The sequence below is a fragment of the Pantherophis guttatus genome, chromosome 7 (assembly GCF_059756535.1).
Source record: "Pantherophis guttatus breed Tessera chromosome 7, ASM5975653v1, whole genome shotgun sequence".
Taxonomy (NCBI): Eukaryota; Metazoa; Chordata; class Lepidosauria; order Squamata; family Colubridae; genus Pantherophis; species Pantherophis guttatus.
In genome coordinates this window covers 11,800,239-11,820,235 of record NC_142069.1, presented here as the reverse complement: position 1 = coordinate 11,820,235, position 19,997 = coordinate 11,800,239, and the positions used below count along the sequence as shown (strand labels likewise).

The 19,997-nt window shown below is 38.6% G+C and overlaps 1 protein-coding gene across 4 annotated transcripts in view; it reads left to right on the top strand.

The window, feature by feature from the left end:
* The window catches only part of AEBP2 (AE binding protein 2), a 45,110-nt gene extending 25,634 nt beyond the window's left edge, over positions 1-19,476 (top strand). Inside the window, exons 6-10 of one of the 4 annotated variants that reach the window (XM_034442615.3) lie at positions 4,470-4,594; positions 12,627-12,694; positions 15,431-15,544; positions 15,853-15,919; positions 18,574-19,356. In XM_034442615.3, coding sequence (XP_034298506.3) covers positions 4,470-4,594; positions 12,627-12,694; positions 15,431-15,544; positions 15,853-15,907 — 362 coding nt within the window. In that variant the 3' untranslated portion in view covers positions 15,908-15,919; positions 18,574-19,356. Of the gene's footprint in view, positions 1-4,469; positions 4,595-12,626; positions 12,695-15,430; positions 15,545-15,852; positions 15,920-18,573 lie in introns of all 4 variants that reach the window. The other 3 variants (XM_034442617.3, XM_034442616.3, XM_060689034.2) reach the window with 3 other exon arrangements.
* Positions 19,477-19,997: the final 521 nt, after the last annotated feature.

The following is a 19,997-nucleotide window of genomic DNA, read 5'->3' as shown; positions in this document are numbered from 1 at the left end:
TTAATGGCACATCCATTGCCATAAATGAATTCATCCATCTGGCTCCTGATTGTCTTCTTTTCTTCCAACTTTACCAGCATTAGAGCCTTCTCAGAGAGACAAATCTTCCCAAAATGAATCCAAAGTAGGCTAATTTGAGCCTGGCCATTTGTTTAGATATCTGTTTGGTTGTTTTCTCGGCTATCTACAATATTCTCACATGTTTTCTCCAACCCCAAAGTTCAAAAAAATGTCAGTAGTCTTCCTTCCTGCTTCTTCAAATTCCAGCTTTCACAGTGATTATCATAGTTTGCACTTTTCTGATCTTTGTAGGTAATGGACAGATCTCAGCATTTGAATATATTTTCCAAGGCTTTCATGGGTGCTCTACCAAGTGACAATCCGCATTGTATTTCTTTACTGTTTCTTCCTTTACTATTGTTGGTTGATCCTAAAAAGCAGAAATTATCCATTACTTAAGTATCTTCATTGTCAATTCTAAGAGTGATTGTTCTTCCTAATATCACTTTAGGCAATATATAATTTTAGTCCCTATTTTTTTCACTTTTCTCCTTAACTTTTATTACTAGAGCTTGCAGATCCTTTGTATTTTTGCTATCAGAGTAGTCTTATCAGAATAACGCACAGGGTATTGATTTTTCTTCCTCCAGTTTTAAAACTACATTGATCTTCCTCCAGTTCAGCTTTCCCTTAATATCAGCTTTCCCTTAATATATATTCGGCATGTAGATAAGGGGAGAATATACAGCCTGGTTGCACTCCTGTGTCAATCTGGAACTCTCCATTTCACCACATTGTGGCTTCCTCACTTGTATGTAGGTATCTCATGAGAATGGGATATTCTGGGATCCCCATTTTTCTAAGCACATTCGTGATGGACGCAATCAAAGGACTTTCTATAATAAATTAAACACATAGTGGCTTCTTTTTGATATTGTTTAGCTTTCTCGATTATCTAGCATTCATCGGCAATTAGGTCTCATGTTCCTTGGTCTTTTCTAAAGCCAGCTTGAACATCTGGCATCTCTTTTTCTGTGTAGGTGTCTAATCTGCCCTGGGTGAGCTTAAGCATCATTTTACTAGCTTATAAAATCAAGGTTATTTGTACGATAGTTCGTTCATTCTGTTAAAGTGTCTTTTCTTTTGTATTAATAAGTACTGTATTATATGTACCTCTTCCAGTGTGTTGCCACTGTTCCACTTTCCAGATTTCCTCCTATAAGCTTAGTTAGAACATTTTTTATTCTTCTGTTGTTTGCCATATTTCAGTGAGTATTCTAGTTTCCTACAGCCTTCTGACTTGGTAATGACTAACTTCATCATTTAGTGCTAGAGGCAGATGTCATATATGAATACTTTGATAAATATCACTGATGGATATCACAAATAGGTTTTTCTTATTCCCACTGCCTGTTTAAATATAATATTGTTTGTTGAGAATTATGAAGTGATCCGTATCTTCAGCGACTTGATCTTGCATAAAGGTATTCTTCAAAAAACCAAAGTTTAGCATTGCTGGATTTAATTCACTGATGCCAGATGATTTTGGTGCATAATCAGCTGAAGTGTTATCCTTGTTCTGTTGTTATTTTTCTGTATGAGATATATCTAATTATAGTGGACAAGTGATGAAGGAAATCTACCTCAATATATATTTAATATATGCTCATTTGGTAGTTAAAATAGTGTCTTTGCTGAACAGCTGAAGAGAACTAAGATCCATAAACCTGGGCAATTTATTCAGCTCACCAACCTGGATTTGGATGCCTTCCAAAAAAAAAAAAAAATATTAGCAAAAAAAATGTCTTTAAAAAAAAAAACCCCAGCTCAAATTTAAAAGTGTCTGTGAGCACCCATTTTCCCCATGACATTCCATTTGATTTGCAGTCCACACAGTGAAAACAATGTTAGATCAAATACTTCTTCAAGAACATTTAAAAAATGTTATTAAAGTGGCAAAGTATAAATTCATATCTTCTATTCACATTATTGTAGTTCAGTTGAGCTCAAATCAGTAGTATTTATATGCTCAGTGTGATAAATGAAAATTTCACTTTCTTATATTTTGTATTTATCTCATTGCCTTTGAATTGGATTCAGATAATTGCAATCAAGATCAAGTGAGGTACTAATACGACTCTATAAAGCCCTAGTAAGTCCACACCTAGAGTACTGCATCCAGTTTTGATCACCATACTATAAAAAAGATGTTGAGACTCTAGAAAAAGTGCAGAGGAGAGCAACCAGGATGATTAGGGGACTGGAGGCTAAAACATACGAAGAACGGTTGCAGGAACTGGGCATGGCTAGTCTAGTGAAGAGATGGAAAAGGGGAGACATGATAGCAGTCTTTCAATATTTGAGGGGCTGCCACAGAGAGGAGGGGGTCAAGCTGTTTTCCAAAGCACCCGAAGGCCAGACAAGGAATAATGGATGGAAACTGACCAAGGAGAGATTCAACTTAGAAATGAGGAGGAACTTTCTGACAGTGAGAACAATCAACCCATGGAACATTAGTGGCCTTCAGAAGTTGTGGGAGCTTCATCACTTGAGACTTTCAAGAAAAGATTGGACTGCCATTTGTCAGAAATGGTGTAGGGTCTCCTGCTTGAGCGGGGTGTGTGTGGACTAGATGACCTATAAGGTCCCTCCATAGCTATAAAAATATATGTATATTTACTGAATAACGGAGCAATGCCAAGTTAACTCAGGTTAGTTAAGCACACAAATATAACATTGGAGATATCTAGGTTAGAAACAGTGCAGTGCAGCCTCAATTTAAAGGACCATTAGAAATAGGGAATGTCTATAATTCAGCTTCTTGGTCTGGGTTTATCAAGGAGCCAACACTAAACAAACAAACAAAAAAAAAAACACCAAATAAACCAAGGAATCGGTGAGCAGCAAAAAAAATAATAATAAAAAAGGCAGAGCCAAAAGCTGAACCAGGTTATCATAAGTGTCATAAGACCTTAAATTGGAGTTGGAGCACCCGGAGGCTCCAACTGGTCCAGAATGCGGCCGCACGGGTAATTATGGGAGCTGCATGGCGCTCCCGCATAACACTGCTCCTGAGCGAGCTGCACTGGCTCCCAGTGGTCTTCCAGGTGCGCTTCAAGATGTTGGTTATCACCTTTAAAGCGCTGCATGGCATAGGACATAGTTATCTTCGAGACCGCCTGCTGCCACCGACGACCTCCCATCGACCCGTGCGCTCCCACAGAGAGGGCCTCCTCGGGGTGCCATCAGCCAAGCAATGCAGGCTGGTGACCCCCAGGGGGAGGGCCTTCTCTGTGGGGGCACCCACCCTCTGGAATCAGTTGCCCCCAGAGATAAGGAGAATCCATGACCTCAGTGCCTTCCGCCGTGCCCTTAAAACCTTCTTTTTCCAACAAGCCGGGCTGGCCTAACAAATCTTTTAAATGATTTTAAATTTGTTTGTCTTTTTAAATTTTGGGCCAAATTGAGATATTTCCTTTTAATCTGTTCTTAATGTATTTATTATGTGTTTTTATTTGGCTGTACACCGCCCTGAGTCCCTAGGGAGAAGGGCGGTATATAAATTTGAAGTAAAATAAAATAAAAAAAGAAAATGCTAAGAAGCTGGAAGCCAGAAATCACCAACTAATATGTTTCTGGGAAACAATACATGAACAAAATAAATAACAGTGAAACGGTTGCCCAAGAAGGTATGTTAATGCACATATAGGCAACATATTTCCTAAACAATGGATTTGGGTATTCTGAGAGAAGTTGGGACTGAAGTCCAAAACCTATTGCTTCAAAACCTGTTAAATGGAAGTTTTGCTATTTTTGCAATAATGATCTTGTAATACTAGTTGCTTGCAAATGAAAGTAAGGTGGCAGTGTGATGTGGTTGCAAAATAAAACAACCATAGTTTTGTTAATGTTATTACAGAGTGTTGTGTTTTTTTCAAATCACATGAAGGTTTCACTTTATCTTCTGTTTATCAGATCCTTCCTTGAATGTTATGTCTAGTTCTGAAAAGAAAAATTGAAATCAGAAAAATTGGTCTGGGGAAGATCAAGGACATTGATTTGGAGACTGGAAAATTAACACTGAATGCACTGGGAAGGGTTAATTTTGAAAGTGGAAAATATAATTCCAGTTTTCAAATGCTTAAAAGGATTTTTCAGAAGAAAAAGACCTCCTAAACCTTTCCTTTTCTCACCTGAATGCAGACTTTGGAATATTGCATTTAAATTACAAAAGGCAAACTTCAATGAAACATTAGTGGAAGACTTACTCATAGTAAGAACAGTTTAATAATTTTAAAAATAGGATCATTGTAGGTATATATATATATACTTCACAGCCTGTGCTATGAAAGCAGAAGGCGTAATCTTCCTTCCTTAAAGTAAGATCAGAAAAGCTGAACAGTTAAATATGTTTCATGCACTCTTGCATTGTAGTTGAAGGCTTGCTTTGTTGTTTTTTTCTTTCTTAGCAAGACCTCATGACTTCTTTGATGCACAGACCTTGGACGCCATACGGCATCGAGCTATTTGCTTTAACCTTTCTGCTCACATAGAAAGTTTGGGAAAAGGCCACAGTGTTGTATTTCACAGTACTGTAAGTATTATTATCTACCGTACTTGGTATATTTATAATATCTTCAATATTTTCAAACAGCCTTTCTACACTGAAATTTACGTCATTGTGCATTGTTAACACGGATTTAATTTAGATAATGTTGCTTGAAAAGTCTTCTGCAAAGATTTCTGTCTTCTTCTTCCAAAAATATATGCAGTTCATGTTCCTCTCTTTTTATCCTATAGAACAGGGGTGTCAAACTCATGGGCCGGATCCGGCCTCTGGGGTGCTTAGATCTGGCCCTCAGGGCCATCCTGGAAACAGCAAAGGACCGGCCCCCAGTGCCTCTGCTAGCGAAAACTGAGCTCCGTTTTCGTTGGCAGAGGGTTGCAGGAGGCCAACATATCCAAAAACGGAGCTCAGGAGCCTGTTTTCGCTGGCAGAGCGCTTGGGCCACCACAGGCGCCCTCGACATGAGTGACGTCGAGCTGGCCACAGCCACCCTGGCCCCCTGAGGTCAAACACAACCCAGATGCAGCCCTCAATTATATTGAGTTTGACATCCCTGTTATAGAACATGGAAGAATAACAGCATCCCTCTAAAGTTGCTGAAGGCTGTGATTTCTCCAGGTTTATTCAGCAATTTTCATATTTTAATTGGTTAAATTTATTTCCTATCCTTCATCCAGGACCTTCTGGTCTACATAGCCTCCTTGCATTCAGTTTCTCTCTATTATAATTCTAAGGCAGATTGTTCTGAGAGCGACCTGAGAGTAATCCATGGCTGTGAAAGGATGAGAACCTTGGTCTCCCAGAGGCTCATCCAGCACCTTAGTCACAGCCATGGATAAATGACCATTTGAATTCTGCTCTCAGAAATACTATCCTAGCACTTCAAATAGCTCTCCGGGCTAAATATATTTATTCTTTCCAACTTTGTGGAAAGTTGGAAAGAAATTATGTAAAGGAACTCAGAACACTGTCCATAAGTATGATGACTCCTCATAATACAGGGGTGTCAAACTCGCGGCCCGCAGGCCGGGTGAGTCATGTGCTGGCCACGCCCACCCCTGGTTTAGCGAAGTCACGATGCATCATGTGACGACGCGAGTTTGACACCACTGTCATAATAGAACACAAGGTGACAAATCTGGTGGGGCAGAGAAATTGACAAAAGAAAGATGGAGGTCCGAAATTGTCATGATCTGGCCAGGGACTGCTGACCCCTGTGAGAGAGGTAGGTACTAGAACAGTAGTTCAGAAAGCTGCCGGCTCCTGTGTTCTAAGCCTTCCTTCTTTCAATCACATTAACCAGGGAATGCACTCCCATGTTTCCCTGTTCATACAGGCAAGCAAACACTTACAGCATAAAGGGATGCAGACATACTTGTTACTTCATACCCAGTCTAAGTGCCATCAAATCAATGTTGACTCTTACTGACTGTGTGTAGATATTCTCCAAGTGATCTGTCCTTTTAGGTCTCTTAATGCAGGATTCGTTGTAATTGGCAACTGAATCTATCCACCTAGCTGGTGGTCATCCCCCCCCCCCTTTCCTTCCACTTTTCTTAGCATTATAAACTTCTCAAAAACAGTGAGGCCTTTGTGTAATGTGTCCGAAATATGATAATTTGAGCCTGGTCATTCGTGTTGCAAGTGAGAACTCTGGACTGATGTGTTGGTTTCATAGCTAGCCATGATATTCTCAGTAATCTTTTCCAATGCAACATTTAAAAGTGTTAATGTACATAGTCCTTGAGAGTGGTGTGATGGCCTAGAGGTGGAGCTCACGCCTCACAATCAGGAGGCTGTGAGTTCAATCCTAGGTAGAGGCAGGTATTTCTCTCTCTGGGGGACACTGAAAACGTATCTGCTGAAAAAACACTGCATTGGCAACAGGAAGAGCATCCGGCCAGTAAACAGCTCCATTCAGTTGCCCAGTCTCCACTCCACAAAGGATTATGGGGTCGTTAAAAGAGGAATGCACGTAGTCCTTGACTTATGACCATAATTGAGCCCGGGATTTATGTTGCTAAGAGAGAAATGTGTTAAGTGAGTTTTGCTCCATTTTGTGACTTTTCTTGCCACATTCATTACGTGAATCACCGCAGTTGTTAAATTAGTAACACCGTTGTTCAGTGAATCTGGCTTCCCCATTGACTTTGCTTGTCAGAGAAACTCACAAAAGAATATCACATGAATCGGAGACATCTCCAACTGTCATAAATATGAACCATTTGTCAAGCATCTGAATGTAAATCAGTGACCCATGGGGATGCTGCAATGGTCATAAGTGTGAAAAATGATCATAAGTCACTTTTTTCAGTGCATTTTTTTGTAACTTAGAAAGGTCACTAAATGAACTGTTGTAAGTTGGGGACTACCCGTACTCCACCTTCTCCAGAGTCTGTCTTTTAACTCCTGTCAAGTGTTACAGAGGAAGCTATTGTTAATGTGATTCTACTCATAGATAGAGCCAAGTGATGGCATCTGAATATCTTTTCCAAGACCTTCCTTGCTATCCTGTCTCTGTGTGGCACATAAGTTATATACCACCTGAATGTCTTCACTTTCAGGTCTAAGACAGTGTTTGTTCGCCTTAGATTGGATCTCTTTATCTTTAATCCTAATCTCTCTTTTTTTTTCACATGCTCCTTGATTTTAATTAATGGAGCTGTGGTCTCATTTTTTTTCAGCTGTACCTTGATATTTATTGTTGGAATTTGCAGAACATTTGCATTTTCATCTGTCAGAGGAGCGTCATCAGTAGAGAGCAGGTTATTGATGTTTCTTTGTCCAATTTTAAAATCACAATCATTTTCTCCCAGTCCATCTTCCCTCAAAAAATATATCCAGCATAATTAATAAATCAACAAACAAACAAATAAACAAACAAATAAGGCAGTATAGTTTTGTTTCACTCCCTTTTCAACCTGGAGTCAATTTTATCTTTCCAGGTTCCATCCAGATTCTGGTTTTCAATGAGGACAATGATGATCTGGATTGTCATTCCCTAAAGACAATCCACAGATTACTATGGTTAACATGGGCTTTCTGTAGTCAGTCAAATACTTCCACTTCTTTTTAGTATTCTGTGACAGTTATCCAGTGTGTATCAGCAAAGCCTTTTGTTCTTTAGCTTTTTCTAAAGCCAGCTTGAACATCTGGCATCTCTTTTTCCATTTAGGCCTATAATCTGCGTTAGATGACACTGAACATCAATTTTGCTAACATGTGAAATTAAGGATATAGTGCATTCGTTTGTACAATCTGTTAAGCCTCCTTTCCTTGATATTGGCATTAAGACTGACCTCTTCCAATCTGTCAACTAACCATTGGGTCATTCCAGATTTGCTGGTGTGATTAGAACCATTATTATTCTTTTGCTTTCTACTCGATCTTTTCTGAATTACTATCTGTTCATTGACTCTTTTAGCATATTGATTTGAGATTGGAATCTTCTGATTTTGTGAACTTTTGGAAATTTATCTATATTTTCCCCTTCTGTTTCTATTTTGTATATTTTTATTTATTTATATTTCCTATTTCTTAACTAGATACAGATCCTGCTGTAATGCTGTTCCTTGTCTCATCTAACAGCACTCTACATTTTGGGGGGTGGGGGGTGGGGGTTAAGTTCTTCTTGAGATCTTTGACTTTGTTGGTTCCTTCCTCTTCCTAGCAATTTCTATAATCTGTTCTGACATCCAGTTTGGTGTCTTCTATTTCTTAGACAGTTTTGTTCTGCATTTATCTTTTATAACCTCTTTGATTTCATTCCATAATTTCTCTGGTTCTCTCTCAGGGAGGTCCAGGATTTCAGAGCAGTTCATGATATTCTTGAAAATGGTAGCTATACATTCAAGATTAGTTGTGGAAACTTTTGACTTTGATCTCTCTCTTTAGCTTGGTATGGAACCTGCACATAATCAGTTCATGATTCCCCCCACCCCCCTTTACAATCAGCTCCTGACCACGTCTTTGCTGGTTATTTGATCTGTTACAATTCTTTGTACCAATAATATAATCAGTCTTCTGTGTTCTCTATCTGATGACATCTATGTATTTGGAAATTGTTCTGCTTGGAAGAATGGGCTGTTGCTAAAGAAACCAGGTGATAAGTTGTTCTTAATTCCTTTCCTATCCAGTTCATAGCTATAATTTCCTCTTATATGTTCTAACTTTGACATTCCAGTCTCCAATCCTTAGCAGGAACTCTTGCTTGCATGTTCTGTCATTTTCAGATGGACCTTGACCATAAAACCTATCATCTTGCATCAGTGGTTGGAGCAGAAACTTAGATGAGCATCCTTTTAAAGGACGTTGACTGCAAATTCTAATATAGATAATATTTGGTCCTCAGTTCCATTGTACACAAGTCCTGTCCTCCTGTATCCTTCCTCACTGAAAGTGGTGGTGTTTCTTCTTCATTTTTAGGTCCTGAGTAAACGGTACGATTTTCTGACTCAAAATCATTCCAGTTCCAATCAGTTTCAATTCTCTAACGCTTACCATGTCAATCTATCATACGTTTCTCGCCTTTCCTGCCTCGAGCATCCCATATTTGTGGTTTTACATTTTGCGTTCTCATTATAATTCTGTCCTTGTCGCTTTGGATTTTCTTTTTCCTTTTACAGCAACCTCAGCGATTGAACCTCCTGAAGGGTTTAGTATCCTAAGTATCATTAGTGCTCCAAAAGATACCTCAAATGTTCCTTAGAGGCATGTTAAGTATTCATTATCTGACAGTGTATTATCTTATCTATCCATGTGGTTTCTTGGTAAAGCACAGGAGCTTACGGCTTATCATGTAGTATGAACCGTTGCTGTCGTCATTAAAGTGACCATCTACGTCTATGCTATCATCCTCTATCTCTGCTGCCTGATGTAAGTTCCTGCTTGCTTTAGCTAGTCATGTACATGACCTTCATGGTTTAGGTGACCCTGCTTGGCATACATATTTTGGGTATGTCTTCCTGGTGTCCTTCGCACCCAAATTTTCAGCCTCTTTTTTTTTTTTTTAATTAGATTTATATGCCGCCCTTCTCCAGAGACTCAGGGCGGCTTACAATGCGTTGAGGAATAGCCTTCATACTTTTGTATATTTTTATACAAAGTCAGCTTATTGCCCCCACAAACTGGGTCCTCAATTTACCTACCTTAGAAAGGATGGAAGGCTGAGTCAACCTTGAGCCTTGGCGAGATTCGAACCTGCAGTAATTGCAGACAGCTGAATGTTAATAACAGGCTATTAGTCTGTTGAGCTATCCAGGCTCCTGGATAGCTTTTAAGGAGGGAAAAAAAGTGTGTCTTATACTCCGAAAAATACGGTATATAAATTTGATAATTTATGTAGCTTGAGAAGAAAGGAGTAGGAAGCACATGAATCATCAGCCTTCTCAAATCTTAAGTCTGTAGTTCTGGAGATCTAAATGCAATATCTGATGATGGATATAAAAGTGAAGATTTTGCAGATTTGAGAATGAGAATTCTAGCAACACTCTGCAATAAAATTTTGGGAGAAGGCACAGCTGCTTTAAGCAGTGGCAGGCAGATGCTTGCATGAGTATGCTGCACATTGCAAAATATTTAGTGGCTGAAACTAAATAGTGTAATTTGGAAGAGTAACTAACATCTTTGAGTTATTTCTGTGGTTCTCCAGGAGAGGTCAGCAGAACTCTATTTGCATATATGTAACCCTCCTGGTAAAAATTGACTTTTCAAAAAGTCTGCAATAGAAATGGGAATGTTTGTTTGGTACGGAAGGTATAATTTCTTTGTCAGAATTGTCACAGTCCTATGAATGCTCCTGCAACCCTTTGAAGACAAATCGAGCAATAATCTTGATTGCTGATTTGTGGCTATTTGCTTCTGCTTTGAAAGTCTGAGTAAAAGTTTTCTCATATGAAGTTTCCTCTCACCAAAATGGCAACAGGAGCTTAGAAAAGAGCCTCCATGGAATTTCTCTTCGTGAGGAACTTCAGCTGTTCCTTTCCCCCATTGCCCTCCATAAAGTTCATTGTCGCTACTTGGTGAACCATCTTCTGAGGGATCTTCTGAATCCATCAAAAAGGATATTGAAATTAGTGCCCTCCAGATGTTTTGAACTAGAGTTTTCTTAAATACGTCCCATTGACCATTTACTGACCATAGTTAATTGTAATGATAGTCTAGAATGTTTAAATGACACCAAGTAATTTACCTACAATATAGCTATGAATTAAATTCTTCTACCATTGTCTTTTGATATCTTGATTGATACATAAAATATATTATCTGGCCAGTTGGGCCCCCTCCCTCTCTTTTGGCTTTTGTATTTGTGAAGTGCTTTCCATAGGCCTGAAAATAGAGTTACGATACATCCAGACATCTTACATCTCTCTTAATTTTAAGAAAATAACATGGAAACAGGTAAAACTATTTCAGGCATGTTTTATATCAGTTGTAATTTCCAAGTTTCTAGAAGTTGTTTTACGATCAGCCTTTTAGTTCTGTTTTATATATGTTTGTTTCTGATGATTGCTAGAGTACCTGGCTAGCATTTAACATTACTTATACTTTCTTTGAAAGATTGCTTTTAAAAATACACTTTTATAGATCCGTGTATAGAATCTTTGCTAATAATGCTGCATTAAAAAACTTTTTGGTTTCTTTTTGGAGCAAATTTAACAATGTAGGATGCAGAGTGAGAAAATAGTAATGTGCCATCATTGCTACTTTTCAAATTAGATTCCAAAAATTAGTGTTCAAAAATAACTTAGAAGGTGGAAGCTCCTATGAAAACCCCCTGTGCCCTAATCACTTGAACTGATTCAGATGAGCTCTGATTCTCTTTGAGAATCTTTATGTATAGCTTTTGAGCTTAATGCATAAGGCACCTTCCCAAAGCAGGAGTAAATATGCAACATTTCCATTGTTTTTACACAACGAGGGTTTATGGTTTTTGCTGTTTTTTCTAATCAATTCCTTTCCTGATTTTCTTACCAGGACTCCCATGCTTGAGGCAGGCTTGCATTTGCTATTTATTTAGAAAATATATATGGTTGCCCACCTTAACCAAACAACTCTGGGCAACTAACAAATACATTTAAAAATAAACATAGAAAATAGAAAAGCTGAGGCACCTCGTATATCATTCTCAATCCCAAGACTTGCCTATATCGGGCTCCACTAACAATGCAGCCTTAATACTTGAAGGAAAAAAGCCAGACTGGAAAATGTTTGAGTAATCAGAAGTTGGGAGTCGACCTAAACGATTCCCTTTTACGCCATGGCATTTAAGTCCTGTTTCTACATTTCTTCAAGCAGCCTTATCCACAACTCTTTATCGCTCATGGTTCTAAATTTCCCAGGGACCCATTAGCTTTGAAAACAGCTCCAGTCCCTGTACACCAGATACAGAATTCTAGAAACATGTCTGAAACTTGCAGTTACAAACTTATTTGTCTGTGTTGCTTTTATCCTGTGGTTAATATTTCTGCAGAACATCAAGATGTTTCCACTTTGGGGCTTGAGCTACCTCTTTATGCAGTCCATTCATGAAGTTGAAGGCAAACAACCAATTTGATATGCATTACATGAGTCAAGCTAAGAAACCTACTGTTTTCTTCCACAGGATGCAAAAAATATATAACGTGCGAAAGCTTTCCCCCAATTGGATACACTCCAGCTGTTTTGGGGTGGCAGCATGGGGTGGTAGCTTTGAGAGAGGCAGCTAGTGTATGTCAATGTTCTCAATCTTGGCCAATCAAAAATGAGCGGACTTCAGCTCCCAGAAATCCCTAGTCAACACGAAATATTTGTTACAGGAAATGAGGGCAGACATTAAAAAGGGAACGTATGCATGTATTAGCATCATCTCACATAAATTTGAACATCATCTCAAAAGTAAACTGCTTTTAGAGAAGAAGAAAGCTGTTTCAATAGCTATCAGAATCCATGAAAAAAAACAACAACCCTGTAACCCAAAACACTTATTGACATAAAACATTTGGACCAGATATTTTTAAGAGCAGGGAATTCAAGAAAGAGCATAAATATTTCAAGTCGCTTTTCTCGTGTTTGCTTTTAGGTAATGGCTAAAAGGAAAGAGGACTCTGGAAAAGTTAAGTTGCTGCTTCACTGGACTCCAGAAGATATGTAAGTACTTATAGTCAGTAGTACATAATTTGGGCACCTGCAAAAATTAGGGTATTTCTTATATTTTACACAAGCCTACACAGAATTTACAATATACTGAACAATGACTCAGACTTATAGCACTGTTATAAAGCTCTGATGGAGAATTAAAATTACCAAGTTAATTCATGCATTTGAGTCTACATTAAGAAAAAGTAATATTCATTAGGAAGACAAAATGAAAAGTGACTTTTACTCTTATTACAGTGCTGAAGAAGATATCCATAGCCCGAGTTAAATTTTATTTGAGGTTTTTGAACCTATTGGAAAGAAGCCTTAGCCCTATGTTAATTAGCACTTTTCCAAAACTAAATAACGATTTAATAACGAGCCTTGGTAGTACAGTGGTTTAATGCACCCTGTTATTAACACAGCTGCCTGCAATTTCTGCAGGTTCGAATCTTACCAGGCTCAAGGTCGACTCAGCCTTCCATCCTTTCTAAGGTAGGTTAAATGAGGACCCAGTTTGTGGGGGCAATAAGCTGACTTTGTATAAATATACAAAAGTATGAAGGCTATTGCTTAACGCATTGTAAGCCGCCCTGAGTCTCCGGAGAAGGGCGGCATATAAATCAAATTAAAAAAAAAAAAAATAGAAAAGGTAGTCAATAGCAGAAATATCCTTACTTGTATAATCAGTAAATACAGTATATATTGTTGAATTTTCTTTATTTTTTTCATTAAAGATGCATACGATGTGTCAACTTTTCTAAAGACTGCAAGCATTTGTTACCTTGTTAACACCACAGAAGCAGTTGCTAAAAGGGTTTGAAATCATTATGGAAAGATACCTTCATTACCAATATTAAAATCGACAAAGCTCATTTGAACTATAATTAGCTTTTTCAATAAACAAAAAGTACAGGATATCAGAAACTAGCAATTTCTAAACAATATGTTCACATATAGAAATATATATCCCTTTTTCCTATCCTTTTCAACAGAGGCACAATTCTGTTTTAATTTTAATTCAATTTAACTCAGTTCACAGTGGACAGGATGAAATGTCCATTTCTCAATTAACTTTTAGAAAGCTCCTTAAAACTGGCTAAAATAAATTTGTGGAAAATGTCTTTCAGATATTTGCCATTGCTTTTCAAAAGTAATTGTAGTTCAGTTTCCTAAATTGAAACCCTGGCTTAGGCCCATGGTACCTGATGGACCATCTGCGGCCAGCAACAGCTCCCCATCGCCCAGTGCGTTCCCACAGAGAGGGCCTCCTTGGAGTGCCGTCGGCCAGGCAGTGTCATCTGGCGACTCCTAGGGAACGAGCCTTCTCTGTGGGCGCACCTATCTTATGGAATCAACTCCCCCTGGAGCTCCGGGTGGCCCCTGACCTGCGCTCTTTCCGCCGTGACCTTAAGACATGGTTATTTCACCAGGCCAGTTTGGACTGAATGGGTTTTTAAGGGGAGTTTTAATGGTTTTTAACATCTAATATTGATTTGTCTATTTTATTGCTGTGAGCCGCCCTGAGTCCTTTTCAGAGAGAGGCATATAAGCATATAAGCTAGCTAGCTAGCTAGCTAGCTAGCTAGCTAGCTAAATAAATAAATAAATAAATAAATAAATAAATAAATAAATAAATAAATAAATAAATAATTTTTTTCACTAAGCAAAGTGTATATGAAATTTACCTTTTAGTTAGCTTTGAAGAAATAATGCATGGAGATTTAAATAAAGTCACTGCCTGGGGGTGCTATTATTTTGAATAGTAATATTAATCATTGTCATTAATGCTATTTATGTGGGACTTTGAAAAGCTCCCAGTAGATAGACATTATGCTCAACGGTTAAGACCCTGAACTTGTTAGCTGGAGAGCTGACAAGGTTCAAGACCCGAGCACCACGTAACCGGGTGAGCTCCTATCCACCCCTCAGTTCCTTCCAATTTAGCAGTTCGAAAGTGCAAATGTGAGTACATAAATAGGCACTATTTTGATGGGAAGGAAACACCACTCCATGAAGTTATGCTAGTTAAACAACCACAGAAATGACTTCGGATAGCACTGGCTCAATGGCCTTGAAACAGAGATGTGCACACATAACACCCCTAAAGTCAGTTACAACTAGCAGAATAAAATCCTCAGGGGCTCCTTTACATTGTAGGGAATGCTATCCTCAGAGCCAAACTAATACCCTTGTTATCACTTCACATAGAGAGTTTGAGCTATTGTCAATTCATATAGAGCAGGGGTGTCAAACAGGCGGCCCGCGTGCCGGATGCGTCATGCGCAGGCCACGCCCAACCCAGCTCTGCGAAGGGGAGAAACCTTGTGAAACGTCACGTGATGGCAACGTGACGTGGCAGGTTTGACATCCGTGATATAGAGTTGCTAGAAGGTGGCATGGAATTTTGTGCCTACAGATTGTTAATTTGGGCAAATCTCATATATCCCAATCATCATAGCTAAAATGATAGAAATAGAATGTTGCTTCCTGAAAGAGGTGGAGCCCTTTGAACATAGAGGGAGACAGCCTTGTTCTGTAACAAAAGGTTTGGAATTACACTCCAATAACAGTTAAGATGACTGTGATGCTCACAGAGAAGCAAATTTCCAGCCAAATCTTTTTGGCAGTGCAACATTGGTATGGATTTTTTTATTTCCCATAAGAATTGACAGCAGCTCTTTTACCTGTAGTGATAATGGAGAGCGAATCACTGACCTTTTTTTGAATATTTTATTTTATTCATAGTCTTCCTGATGTGTGGGTAAATGAAAGTGAAAGGCATCAATTAAAAACTAAAGTAGTTCATTTATCAAAACTACCAAAAGATACTGCTTTGCTTCTGGACCCAAACATATACAGGTAAATCTCTGCATTTCTGGATGTTCTCTTTGCTCAATGTGACTTGATGCCTTGCGTAACTTTTTGAAGCTGTACCAGAACGCCTATCATTCAGGTAGCCAAAGTAGGCAGTACTATTCCTCCTTGATCATTCACCTTCACTAATGTTTTGGGCAGATGTTAGAGAAAGAAACACTTCACTATTTTGACAGCATCCAGAAGTTAATTTTCAAGGCATGAGGTCACATGACAGCTTTTGAACTTAAACTCTGGCTGGTAAATATGTGTATTTACCGAGTGTATTTTACTTTTTTGTGCTTGGTGTACAGAAAGTCTAGTAAAGGAGGTACATTCAATGGAATCCTGAAAGATCACTTCTCTTAAGATCACATGCTGGTTGGTATACCAATTTTTTAAAGTCCAAATTTATCTTTTTTAAAAATAAAAAAAATCACTTTCTGTTCAGCCTGTAATACATATAGTATTACTTTAAGATCTTAGTGCTCCGTGCAATTTAAACAAATTAAATGCCTTTTTTCTTTTCATTTTGGGGTTAGGATGGGGACAGAACTATCATAATTTACTATTGAACTTTACTATACGATTAGATTCTATAGTTTTTCATAAGTACTCTGTTTCCCTGAAAATAAGACCCATCCCGAAAATAAGACCTAGCATGTTTTTACGTGTGTGGCTAATATAAGCCCTACCCCCAAAATAAGCCCTACTTAAGAACTAGCACAGCTGGCTGCCCACCTGTTGCATCTGGTTGCTCACGGGGCCACAAGGTGATGTGGGGGTGGAGCTGCTCCATGCACCCCGCACCAGTTTACCTCAGGGCCTCCGCAGGCAGGTCATCCATGCCCCGACACCTGCCTCACACCCATGTATAGCAGGAGCCCATGTGGCTGCCAGCCCACTTCTGCTTGCTCGCAGCCGCAACGGAGCAGGAGGCCAAGCGGTGTGTTGGTGTTGGTGCCGCAGCTGCGAGGTGAGGCAGGTGTCGGGGCGTGGATGGCCTGGCTTTGGGGGCCTGAGATAGGCCAGTGCGGGGCACGTGGGACATCTCACCCCACCCCCATCTCGTGGTGGCACTGCCCCACCGCACGGCCTCCTGCCCAACAACAAACCAGCAGAAGAAGTGGGCCTGTACATGGGAAAAAAGATACCCCCCAAAATAAGTCCTAGTGCTTATTTTGGAGCCCAAAAGAAAATAAGACCTGGTCTTATTTTCGGGGAAACACGGGTATGATTTTGTGAAAACATTGTAAATGTCATCCCAAAGTTGATTTCCAAAAGGCAACTGGACTTTCTTGGGGATTTTTCCTTGAAAGCATTTCACGTCTCACCCAAGAAGCATCAGAGAACTGAAGAAGCTTCATGGATGAGAAGTGAAACATTTTCAAGGGAGAAAATCCAAGGAAGTCCAGTTGCTTTGTGGAAAAGCCCCTTTGGGACAACCATGACTTGGATGATTGAGAATCTCGATAGACACCATAAGTGTCCATAACTTTATCTCCTGTGCTTTTTTCCTCCAAAGGTAATCTGAAAAGAACTGATTTATGATTTATCATCAAGGATACAGCTAATATTTTGCTGCCATTGGGTCTTTTAAACGTTAGAAGCTCCAGAGGTTCTAATGCCTAGCAAGTGTTATTACCAGTAGTCCTTGACTTACACTCATTCATTTAGCGACTATTTGACCTTAGAACAGCACTGAAAAAAGTGACAAGTCCTTGCATTTACAACCATCGCAACATTCCCACAGTCATGTGACCAAAATTCAGGCACTTGGCATGTATTTATTACAGTTGCAGCATCCTGGGGTCACACAATCACCCTTTGTGACCTTATTATCCGGCTTCCAACAAGCAAAGTCAACAGGGGAAGTCTGATTCGTTTAACAACCTCTTGATTCATTTAATAACTTGCAGCGATTTGCTTAGCAACCATGGCAAAACAGCTTATAAAATCAGTTGTAATCAGTTATAAAAGCTCTCTTGCTTAGCAGCAGAAATTCTAGTCCCAGTTCTGGTTGTAAATCAAGGACCTCCTCTATAGCCAATCTCAGGTTGCAGAGATAGGAAAGACACCGCCCAAAACACTGTGGAATGGTTGTTAGGTTGATGGAGGCAGGTCATCCTCATCCTGACAACTTCTATACACAGCAATATGTTTATAGAAATAATTACATACTAGTATAGGCTCATCTGAGTCCTAGAAACCTTTTAGCTTACCTGTTATTTCTCATTCTCGAGATTAATCCATTTAAATTTTGTCTTGGGAAAATAAATGCCGTTAAACATGTTATTTAACAGAAGGAATCATAATGGCTAAATTTGCAAAATTAATTATAAAGCCGCTGTACGGCCCTTAACATTTTCTTGGTGTTTCAGTTACGTACAGTGCAATAATGTAAAGTGATAGTTCAGACCTGGCACTAGTTTCTGAAATCCTCTCATTTTTAGTCTGTTTCTTAATTAAGTATATGAAGCTTTGAGGATATACACAAAAGACTTCTTGGCAATTGCAATCTTTGTCCAGAGGTACCGTGGGAGCAAGGCAGATGTTTCCATCAGAAATAATGGAAGATATTGTGATAAATACAGCTTTGAAACACCATACTGGCCTCAGCTTACTAAGTATGATAAAGATGAAAAGCTTATTAATTAATCAATCTTTTTTTTTTTTTTTTTTTTTTGGCAAAGTGAGAGATGTGAGTCCGTTTTTTATTAGTATTAATATTTTCTGTGGGGTCCTTTACTCCTTTTTCTGAAAGATAATATCCACATAGCTACAACTCATATCAATATCTGAAGAATAAACCGAAATATGTTCATTCCTTCTGCTTCCAGATGTTTCGAATACTTAATTTTTTCCCACTGACTTCAACCTGGTTGTCTCCTCAGAAAGCACCCCGGTCTCTTTCCTGACAGTAGAAGTATTTTTCCGTAATGCCGTCTTAATTCCCAACAGGAAGGACCTGTTAACCAGGGCAAGTTAAACTTCCTTTGAGAAGCCACCAATGCTGTGTTTCCTTTTCCTTCCAGAACAATGCCACAGAAGAGGTTGAAGAGGTAAAAATCGACTTGGTGGGGGCACCTAACCTACCATCTTAGTCACTGACCATGGAATTAGAATTGCACATTCCTTGAGTCCTTTACCTTCATCCACTGACACCCACCCACACACCCACGGCACACCCACCCCTTCTGTGCCCAACTGCTGCCAGCCTATGATTGGTCTAACCATTCTGTGAATGAAGTTGAAGCATCTATGGAATATATTATATATAAATGTCTAACATAACCTTTAATGGGACGGTACAATGGTGAAGCTTCTCCGGCACGCTCACCAATGTTTTTGTTTTTGAAACTTGTTTCAAAACAAGTTCCAACTTGTTTTCAAGACTCTCTTGAAACTTGGATGAACTGGCAATCGCTGACTTGCCAGGTGAAAACCATCCTGGCCATTGTTACTCACATTTTTAATTTTTTTATTACTATCATTATTTTTGGTAAGCAAACTCTTGAAATCTCATCATTGATAAGCGACAGAGAGAATTCTTGGTGGACCGTCTCCGTTGTCACTTTAGTGAATTTGTGGTGTCCAATCACATAACCTTAAGTGGTGGTATCATGTTTAAGCAAAATGGTGATGGCATACTTTGATTTTTAGCAGAATATAAATATATATAAATATACATATATATATATATTCAGGGGAGGTTGATCAATGTTAGATGTTGCTGTATATCCGATCCTCTTCATAAGATATTACTGTATATTAATCAGACTTTAATAATATCTATACAAAAAAAGAAGAAGAAGAAACAACATTGGTTTTATATTCTATTTGGCTTTTAAAACTCCAGCTTGCTTTTAAAGATTATATTGCCTCCCTTTCCCTTCTTTTGGCCTAAATGTTTCTGTTATGTCCAAAAAAAAAAAAAAGTATTTTTTAAAAAGAAGCATTTAAAAATACAATCGTTTATGCACCAAAGTTGGCTATGAAAAGATTTAAATTGCTTCCTCACTTTATTAAGCAAGGAATTACGGAATTTTTTTTAACCCTACAGGAATAGAAAACTTGTGTACCTTGTTTGTCTTGTATTGAGACAAAAAAAAAAAGTTGCATATAGAGAATGGGACGTTGCTTGTAAATAGTTTTGCAGATTTGTAATATATTTTTATATCACAAAATGTAGATGTTTTTTCCTAGAGGCATGGAAGTTAAAATGTATATATTATGGTAGAAATAATATTGAAGGATATTGTATGTCATTAGCGCTGCCAGAATTTGTTTAAAGCAAGCACCTTTCTTAACAATAATATGTCTCTTGGATTTCTAAGAGACTCTATACTACTGTTAATAAGAACAAAACACATTAGGTATCCTTTCAGAAATCTTTGAAGGATGCATAATATCCATAGAAGGTTTATAGCACCTCACTGCTGAACATGGATATGAAATC